At 52.7% G+C, this 9,724-nt stretch overlaps 1 protein-coding gene across 1 annotated transcript in view; it reads right to left on the reverse strand.

Moving 5' to 3' along the window:
• SDC4 (syndecan 4) overlaps positions 1-2,780 on the reverse strand; it is a 14,334-nt gene extending 11,554 nt beyond the window's left edge. The window contains exons 1-2 of the mRNA XM_006881730.1: positions 2,724-2,780; positions 996-1,076 (exon numbers count right to left, since the gene is read on the reverse strand). Of these exons, the coding sequence (XP_006881792.1) occupies positions 996-1,076; positions 2,724-2,780 (138 nt within the window). The remainder of the gene's footprint in view (positions 1-995; positions 1,077-2,723) is intronic.
• Between the last annotated feature and the right edge of the window lie 6,944 nt (positions 2,781-9,724).

Here is a 9,724-nt window from a genome sequence, read left to right on the forward strand (position 1 = left end):
GCAAGCAGAGTTGTGTCATCACTTTGCTACATGATAAAAACAAATAAATGAAGAGATGTTCTGCAGCAGACTTTCCCAATACATTCTGCCATTTGGTTTCTTGACTACGGCTTCCACCGGCATCGAAGATCCAAGTAAAGTGAAATCCCTGACAGCTTCCACCTTTTCTTCATTCATCGTGATGTTGCTTCTTGGTCCAGTTATAAGGACTCTGATTTTCTTCGATTGCGCTGTGATCCATACGGAAAGGGATATGTTGTGTGTTATCAACACACCGAAGGGTGGGGTTTTTTGAGGCTGTAAATCACATGGAAGGAGACTGCATATCTTTCTCCTGGAGAGAAACTGGTGAGTTTGAACTGTGTGCTTTTGGCCTGGCAGCGCAACTCCTTACCACTAAGTCACTGGAGGGTTCTGGGGGCTAGGCCACAGTAAACCTCCTGCAGTACAGAGGAGGGGAAGGGTGAATAACGTTCTGAATGCCCACTGTCACTAAGCAGCTCTGGCTTCTACATTCAAACAAGAGTCAGCAGCGCACACAACAGAACGCAGTCACTAACCAGGGTCACATCTCACTGATTCAAATATTAAAATACAGCTCGTAGCCAGTCAGCCAAGCCGCTGGCGGATTCAAGCAGCCCGAGATGGGTGGACTGGGGCTAGCTCAGCACACTGGGATTCCACCACCAGCGCTCCCTGGGGGTCTGCAGGCACCACAGCACTTCCACTGGGGAGCCCCAGGCTGGACAGCTGCACCTGCCGACCTGTTTGACAGACGGTAAGTAAAACTGACTCCTAATCAGGGAGAGACTTGCCCATGGTCGCTCGGCGAATTAGCCACACAGAGTGGAAAAGGGCCTGGATCCCCATTTCTCACTGGCCCAGCTGAGTCTGCCAGCGAGGCTGGGAGGGTCTAGAAGAAGTATCTGTTCCCAGGACGAGGCACAGTCCCCGGAAGGTCACTTCGGAGGCCGGCTTCCTCCTGCAGTGCCCACCCTGGCTTCCGGGGAGAGGGGGTGGGTCCAGCCGGCCATGCCCTCTTCCACCTCCGCAGGGCAGGATGGGAGGCTGGATTCCTGGAAGGGAGCCGGAAGGTAGTGGGCAGGCACTCCCCTGCCCCCGGAGCAAGTAATCTGCTGACCGCCTGGCACCGTGGGGGCGGGGAACCAAAAGGGGTTAAGGCTGGGTTAAGGATGACTTCACGACTTGGGAATCAGGAGCTGGTGAGCTGCTGGCACAGGAATCCCAGCCCCCTGTCCTCCCCCCACAGCCTGTGCCTGTCTGTGGCTTTGGCTTGGAAGCTCCTCTGGGGTTGCACAATCTGCCTTACCCGAGGGGGAGGTTCCCTAAGCACTGACCCCATCCTTATGCAGATAACCACGCTGGTGGAGGGGGACTGTGGGTCAGAACCCACTCATCAGCAGTGCTGGTGATTCAAACGGCCCCACGGGAGGAAGACCTGGCAATTTTGCTCCTGGAAAGATGACAGCCTAGAAAATCCTCTGGGTTAGTTTTACCCAGAATCCACGCCTGGGTCACCTGTGCTTTTAACCACAGGCACACAAATCCACGCTTGAGTGCATTCAGACTCAGGGCTGCCAGCCAGTGAGGTGACAGCTTGCCTAGGGGGCAAAGAAGGAACTCTGGCCCTTGATGATAGAGCCTGGACCAGGCTGGCCCAAAGAGTTCTTGAGGTAGGAGCCTAGGTTCCAGCACTGGGCTCTTCTCAAAAGAGACCCTCCTCACCCCTCCCGGTCCCCAGGACCCTGGAATGCTGTTTACAAACCCTCTCTTTCCTTAGTGTGTGAAAGTGCTCAGGGCTGTTTCAAAACAAGCCAAGAGATTAGCACGATGATTGGCTGATTGTAATTACTTTGTCTCACGTAAGAGAAATGAGAGCTCAGGATGGAAAAACAGCCACAGGAGGTCTAAACCAAGATGTCCTCCCTCTTGGTGGAAGCCTGGTCATCCCTAATGAGTCATTTTACAAATGGAATGCCCCAGAGAGGGTGAAGGACTTGCTTAGGGTCACTTAGGGCCAGAGGCACAGCCAGGACTAAACCCCCAAGACTCAAGACCCAAACAAATAAATCCCACTGCCACTGAGTGAGTTGATTTTGACTCCTGATGAACCCACGTGTTGCAGAGTACCAATACCCCAGAGGGTGTTCTCGGATGTGATCTTTCTGGAAGCAGATCACCAAGTCTTCCTTCCGCAGCACCTCTGAGACAATTTAAACTGCTAACAAGTTATGTTAGTGGCCGAATGTAAACCTAGGGACCCCCTACAAGGCTCCTCTCACAGGCAGGCATCATGTGAGCCTCCTACCACAAGTCAGGAGGCAGGGAAGCAGCTTGGTGACAGGGGGACATAGGAAATAGGATCCTCCTCAAGCTTCAGGGGCACCTCTGTCCACAATCCCCAAGAGTGAAAAAATTCTGGGGTGAGAGCCCTTTAAGACCAGGCCAGCAAGACAGGGCCAAGCCCCATGGGACTGTGGGCACTCATTCTTCTTTTTGCAAGGGAGGGGGGAAAGGCGCCAGTAGCTCTCCGCTCCCCCGCCCTCTTCAGACAAGGCCCATTCAGTCTAGGGTAGCTTTGAAGAACCAGGCCACCCAGCAGCCAGACCCAGTCCTGACCAGAGAGGGACCCCACCCTGCTCCTGGCTCTGTGATGTGTTGTTCTGAGCTCACCCCACCCCTGCCCAGGCACGTGCACTCACATGTGTACGCATGCCCAGGCTGCCGCCCTCGCCCCCAGGTTCTCCCAGCATCTTCATCCTCACAGCTGCACAACAGAAATCACCAGCTGATTAGGACCGACGGTCCTGGATCCCATAGACCCTGCTGGCCTCCATAGCTGGAGGGAAGGGACACCCCGCATTGGTGCCTGGGGGTTAACCATACTGGAAGCTTCCTGCACTCCCAGGGGAAAGAGAAGAGTAGGTGCTGTTTTGCTCCACAGTGCCAAACACCTGCCAACAAAAGGTATCTGAGGTCACAGAGCCCAACCCTCTGGTTTTGTAACCGAATGGACTAGACAAGGGACTTTGTCAAGGTCACTCAACCAACGGCTGGCAACAGAGCTACATTTGGAACTTGGGACTCCTGGCTCCCAGGCTGCAGCTAGCCTGCCATCTCCCCTCCTCTCCAGAGGACCTGGCTGCTCGACAAGGGTTCCACAAACCCACAAGGCCGAAGACCCCCCGCCCCCCCCACATCTAGTCCTTAGTTTATAGAAGTCGTGCGGCTCAGTCACCCCAGGAAGCGTGGGGGCTGGCGTGGCCAACAGAGGTAAGTGCAGAGCAGCATGCTGGGTTCTTCGGCTCAGCACCCTTGCAAACCACTCTTGACATTCAGAAAGGAAACTGAGGCTCTGGTTGCATCAGTGGTTCAGTCTCTCTGCTAGAAAGCCATAGAGCTGGGTTCAAAGTGCAGCTTGACCTCAAGCCTGCTTCTCACTGTGGCCCACAACTTCTCACTGCTGCCCGCCAGGCCATCCCTTCCCTCTGGCCAAGGAGTAAACAAAGGTGAAAGTGAGTATTGCTTAAACAAATGAACAGAAACTTGGCTGGGGCACGAGGGAGGAGTTCAGGGTCAGGGCTTGGTTAACTGTGAGCTGGTGGGCGGAGAGGCGAGAAAAGGAGAGGAGGGTGAGGGGCCCAGGTGAAGGCCACTCTGCTCTTTATGGGTAGACAAACCTGCAGTGGAACTGGGCAAGCCTAATTGGGGGGGGGGGAGCACAGGTGCACAAGTACCCTCAGCTTCAACTGCTGAACCCACCAGAGTGATGCTGGCAAGGGGTCGCCAACAGGAGACACTGGCCAATCACCCTCCTACCCCACCTCAAGGTCAGAACCCCCATAATGAACAGTTAATTGGGGCCCCTTTGTGAGGTGAGAAATGAGTGGCCGCCACCACCACAGTTCTGGTTCCACATCAACACAGATCCACATGCAAATCACAGCCTGGCCACTTCCGATCTTCCTCTCTTTGAGGAACCATCTCCCCCTCCCCCACCATCTGGTGTGCAGCCAAGCATTTAACCGCAGTATCTCTAGGGCTTCTCACCTAATTACAAAACCAAAAAGCCAAACCCACCACCATCAGTTTGATTCAGACTCCTAGTGACCCTCCATCAGGTTTCTGAGGCCGTAAGTATGATTGGGGTGGAGCGGGGAGACTGCTCTCCACTCTCCTGCTTGTGACCCTTTATAGAAGCCTGGGAATAAAGTCCTGAAGCCTCCGTTTCCTCTTTAGAAACAGATGGGTAACACCTTGCAGGGCAGTGAGGATTTCTGTATTTCTCTCCCTTCCACTGCCATCTGACTGGTTCCAACTCATCAGGTTTCCATCAGCAGGTTTCCAGGCGCACGGGAAGAGGCTGGCTGTCTTGGCTTAGCAGCGCACTCTTTATAGACTACAGCTCTCTCTCTCTCCATGAGGATTGTTGTTGTTGTGTACCGTCGAGTGGGAACCCTCATAGCTGACCCTTGAGTGGGTTTTCAGAGGCAGTAAATCGCACAGGAGATGTCCCATCTTTCTCCTGCGGAGAAGCTGTTGGATTTACACCGTGTACCCTTCGGGACCGCAGCCTAGCTCCTTACCAGGAGGCCACCTGAACACCAGAGCTCTCTCAGTGAGGATTAAGCAAAGGAAATGCATGAGTGCGGGCATGGCTGAGAATATAACAAGTGCTTACTAAGTAGCTAATAGGCAGCAATCAAATAGATAGAGAAGAGACTGAGATTGTTAACAATTTCAGCTTGTCTAGTGCCATAATCAACACTCTCGGCACCAGTAGTCGGGAAATCAGAAGATGAATTGTGTGGGGAAAATCTTCTGTCAGGGACCTCTCCGGAGTACTGAAGAGTCCAGAGTCTCAGACTAGAGACTAAGGTGCACCAGAGAGGTAGACAATAAGGACGATGGAAGAAAAACAGATGCCTTTGAGTCGTGCTGCTGGAGTACTGAATATACCATGGACCGCCAAGAGAACAAAGAAGTCTGTCTTAGAGAGGGTGAAAGCTGTTCCTTGGAGGCAAAGATTTTTAATCTCTCTCACACATACTTTGGGGACAAGTCTTTGGAGAAGTACATCATACCTGGAAGGGTAGAGGGGCAGCACAAGAGAAGACGACCCTGGATGAAATGATTGACACTGTAACTGGGGTAGTGGGGGTAGCTGTGTCAGAGATTGTGAGATTGACTCAAGATAGGACAGGCTTCAGAGCTATTGTACATAAGGTTGCAGGCAACTTGACAGCAAGTAACAACAAAAACATTATTACCCCACACCAGCCAACTCTCAAGAGCACTGGTGGCACAGTGGTTAAAGTAGTACTTTACTGTTAACTAAAAGGTTGGTGGTTCAAACCCACCAGTTAATCCTTGGGGAAGGGGGGGAAGTCTAACAACCCACTTTTGTAAAAATGTATAGCCCTAGAAATTCTACTCTTTCCTCAGACTCGAAATTCAAATGTTGTAAAGTTGGTTCCAACCCACAGTGGCCCTCCATCGAGGTTCTCAGAGTGTAAATCATAAAGGAAGGACACAGCCCTTCTCCCTCAGAGCTGCTGGTGATTTTGAACCACCTGCGACAAGCGGCTTTTAGGTTAACCGTGCAACTGACTACGAACTCTACCACGGGCGTTCCTTTTCCCTTCCCTGTAGGGCTACCAGGGAGTCCTGGTGCCTCAGTGGTAAAGGGCTGTGCTACCAATACAATGGCCAGCATTCGAACCCACCAGCTGCTCCTTGGGAGAAAGATGGGCAATCTCTTCCCATGTGAGTTAAGGCCTCTCTGAAAACCAGCTAGAGGATCGGTTGGTTTTGACTCAACGACACTCCCAGTAACAGCGAGTCACTGACTCACAGCCACCCTATGAGCAACTAATTGGAACCTTGTCCTATCCCGTGTCATTGTCATGGTCACACACACGAGCTGGAATCAACTAGTGGATTCAGTTGAGTTTATTACTGGGGTTGTGTTTGTCATTTTTTTGGGTGTTTTTTTCCCCTCCCTTGCCTTCCAGGCTAAAGGGGTCAATGTCAATGCTAAAAGGTGTGGGACTGAGACACTGGAGTTTCATGGCCTCAATGATGTTGGTTGGTGGATGGTAAGGTGCGCTGCAGATGCGAACAACACAACACCCTACCCATGAGTTATTTTGCCAGAGACTTTTAACAGCCATTTAAGTCCACTCAGTTTGTACAAAAGAACAGCATCTGGGATGGACAGGGAACTGGCCTCAGTCACACAGCTTTGAGAGGCTGTTGTATCCAGACAGAAGCAGCAAATGGCAGTAAGTTGACCAGAGATACCTAAAGTTTGACTTGGAGGGCTGTATCCTGGTTTCCTTGAGAACGAAATAGTAATAATTTTAGAAGGCAAAGAAGAAACCGGACACCCTCCTACAGACCAGTGCTCTGACACCTGAAGGGTTAAGCCAGGACCGCGGTGGGGTGGGGTGAGGGTTCGAATGACAGGCTCTGCCCATTCTGAGGTCGGGTTACTCTGAACACAATCGCCCTGGGGAGAGCCAGGCCTGGCACTGCCAGCAGCCAGCCAGCCTTTGACCACCCAGCCCCCAGGGCCGCCCATTCCCACAGCGGGGCTCTGGGATGCCAGCTAGGAATGAGGACTGGGGCTCCTGGAGCTAGTGGGCATTCCTTCACCAGAGGCTGATGCAGCACCTTTGCCACTAACTCCTGGGGTGGCTCCCTCTCTGTGCCTCGGTTTCCCCACCTGGAAAAGGCGGCTGTCAAAGACACAAGCCTGCCTCTGTCTCAGAGCCTTGTAACCAAGCTGGGCGCTGCTCCGATTACCGGTGGAGACAGCCGGGAGGGGGCTGGCTCCCTCAGGGCCTCTGAGACAGAGGTGCATTGAAGCCGGGTCTTGTAATCTAGGCGGTGGATCCGAAATCCCTGCAGGATGCGAGGGCCAAGAGGCTCCCAGGCCGTAAACAAGCCGCCTGTGTTCTCCAGAGCGGCCCAGACCCTCCACAGCAGCCGTGCTGATTAGATCGGCACTGGGGCCTGGCTCCCTGCCCTTCCCAGCCTCCACTAACACCCAGGCAAGTCGCTGCCCCAGACCGGGTCAGTCTGTCCCACAGACATCTCCTGGCTGGGTTTCCCCGGGGTCAGGAGTGTTCCCACTGCAGTGACTGCCCAGCCATTTGCCACCTCTGCCCCGTGCTCTGAGGTGCCAGGGGTGTAGCCCGTCCTCACAGGCCACCATGACCCACCCGGCCCTCTCCACCAAGTCAGATTTTCCATATACGGCAGCCTCTCCCTGGCTCCCTTTTCCATTACCCCAGGTGTCACCTGACTAGGAGCCTCCTCCAAACTGTGCCAGAGAAAACTGGGGCAGCCCAGTTCCCTGGGCCTGAAGGGCAAGGAAACAGGGGATGCTGGGGGAAACGGGGGGAGGGGGCCAAGAGGACCTGGGAAGGGAAGAGAAGGAGACATCTGAAGGGGGACAGTAGGAATAGGAAGGAGTAGGCAACTGCAGAAGGTCAAACTTGAAAATCAATTAACTCTTAAGATCACAAGAGTGTTGGAGGCTTCTGGGAGCTCTGGTAGTGCTGTGGTTAAGGCATTCAGCATTCAGCTGGTAACAAAAAGGTCAGCATTTCAGACATACTAGCTGCTTCGTGGGAGAAATAGACGACACTCTGCTTCTGCAAAGATTTACAGTCTTGGAAACCCTAGGGGGCAGTTCTACTCTGTCCTTAGAGGGTCACTATGAGTCAGAATAGACTCCGAGGCAGTGCATTTAGCTCTGGCATTGGAGTCCTCTGAGGAGAGCTGAAGGAGCTCTGGTGATGAAGGTGTTCTGTGATGCACTGCTAACCAAATGTCAGATGGGTCATCCTCTCCCATAAAGATTTACAGCCTCAGAACTCCACGGAGGGTTGCTAGGAGTCGGAATCAACTCAATGACAACGGGTCTGCAGAAGGTTTGAACCTTGAGAACTGGAACCACATGCTTTTCTTTTCAAGGTGTGCCCAGACCCCGCCCCGATGCCCAGGTGAAGTGCCCCTGCGCAGCAGTTAATGAACAACTCTGCTGAAGCTAGCACTTTCTGTCTGCAGTCAAGTCAATTGCAATTCACAGCAGCCACGTGTGACCAGAGTGGACACAGCCCCAGCTGTGCTTCCTGGACTGGAACCTTTCTGGAAGCTGATTAACAGGTATTTCTCCACAAGTGGCAGGGCAGGTTCAAGCCCCTGGGTGGGTTGGAACCACTAACTTCTTAGGTTAGCAACCTTGACCGCTGGGCCAAGCCAGCACTTCACAGTCTGCCAAAGACGAATACAATCCCCGCGTGGCACAGATGTCGGCAGCCATGTTTTACAGAGGACACTGGGCCTCCTACCAGCAAAGTGACTTACTCACCGTCTGCCCATCCCTGGGGGTGTGAGCCACGGGGCTGAAATGGGGACTCATATTTTCCTAGCTGTGAAACGTGCCCACTTTCCATTAACCCAGCCCAGCAGGCAGGGTACAGGAATGTGTCCAAAGGTCACTGGAGTTAATGACAAACCAGCACCAGAAGTCAGGCTTCTTGCTCTCAGGGTGTTAAGAACCCACATTTGACATACACATTCTTTTCCTTCCTCCTCCAGGGCACCACACAATATATACTGGCTTAAAATTTTTATTTTATTTTGTGTGTGTGTGTGTGTGTGTGTGTGTGTGTGTGTGTGTGTGTGTCCGTCAAATCAGATCTGACTGGTACAGGAAGAGACTGCCCCTCCTTTTCCAGCAGAGCATCTGGTGGATTTGAACCACGTACCTCGGGGATTGCAGTGCAGCTTCTTGCCACAAGGCCACCAGAGCTCCCTAACGTATACTGGCTTTTCAGTGCACTGCACCTTCTCTGTTCTCAAGTCCTCTCACCAAAGCCCAGCACAGGTTTTGCTATTCCCTGGGCCTCCTTAAGACAACAGACCAGAGTCTTCTCCTCCTACCAACGGGGTGTGTGTGTGTCCATCATAGGATACCGTGGCCCCTGGTGGCCCTGGCATTCTGGGCAGTGTCCTGGGTGGTCCTGTGCTATTGCAAACCTTTGGCCCCCTTCTCACTGCAGGAGGCATGGCGTTCCTGCTGGTGCTAGTCCGAGGGGTGGGGCTGCCAGGCACTTGTTCTTGTTTAAATATAAACCTACTGGATAATTAGCAAACAGCCCACTTCTAAGATAAACAAATAGGAGATTTGGACTCCACCTACATACTTCCCAGCTGTGGGGAAGGGAGGTGGGGAGGAAAGCAAGGAGAGGGTGAGAACCTTCAGAGGGTCGGGGTGGAATCCTCAAATGTGTAGGCCCATCTGGCATCAAGGTGGCCTGGACACGGGAAGGATGCTACCAGGCATAGCACTTTGTCCTGGAGTAGATGTCAACTCAGTGAGACAAACTAAACCACCATAGTCTATGGTTGCTAAACTAAAATCTGTATAGAAGCCACTTGCCAGGTTTTTCTCTCCCTGGAGGATTCAAACCACTAACCTTTAAGACAAGGCAAGAGATTGTCCACTGCAACTCTAGAAACGAAAACCCAACTACCTAATTGACAGAGAGTCAGAAGTGGTTCAGAGCTGACCCTCTAATGGGTTTCCAGTGTCTGTAAATCCTACGGAGGGAGACTACCCATCTTTCTCTCACAGAGCAGCTGATAGATTCAAACCACCTGTCTTCAGGTTAGTATTGCAACTCCCTGC

This window comes from Elephantulus edwardii, unplaced genomic scaffold, assembly GCF_000299155.1.
Source record: "Elephantulus edwardii isolate Elephantulus edwardi_28Jun2011 unplaced genomic scaffold, EleEdw1.0 scaffold00015, whole genome shotgun sequence".
Lineage (NCBI taxonomy): Eukaryota > Metazoa > Chordata > Mammalia > Macroscelidea > Macroscelididae > Elephantulus > Elephantulus edwardii.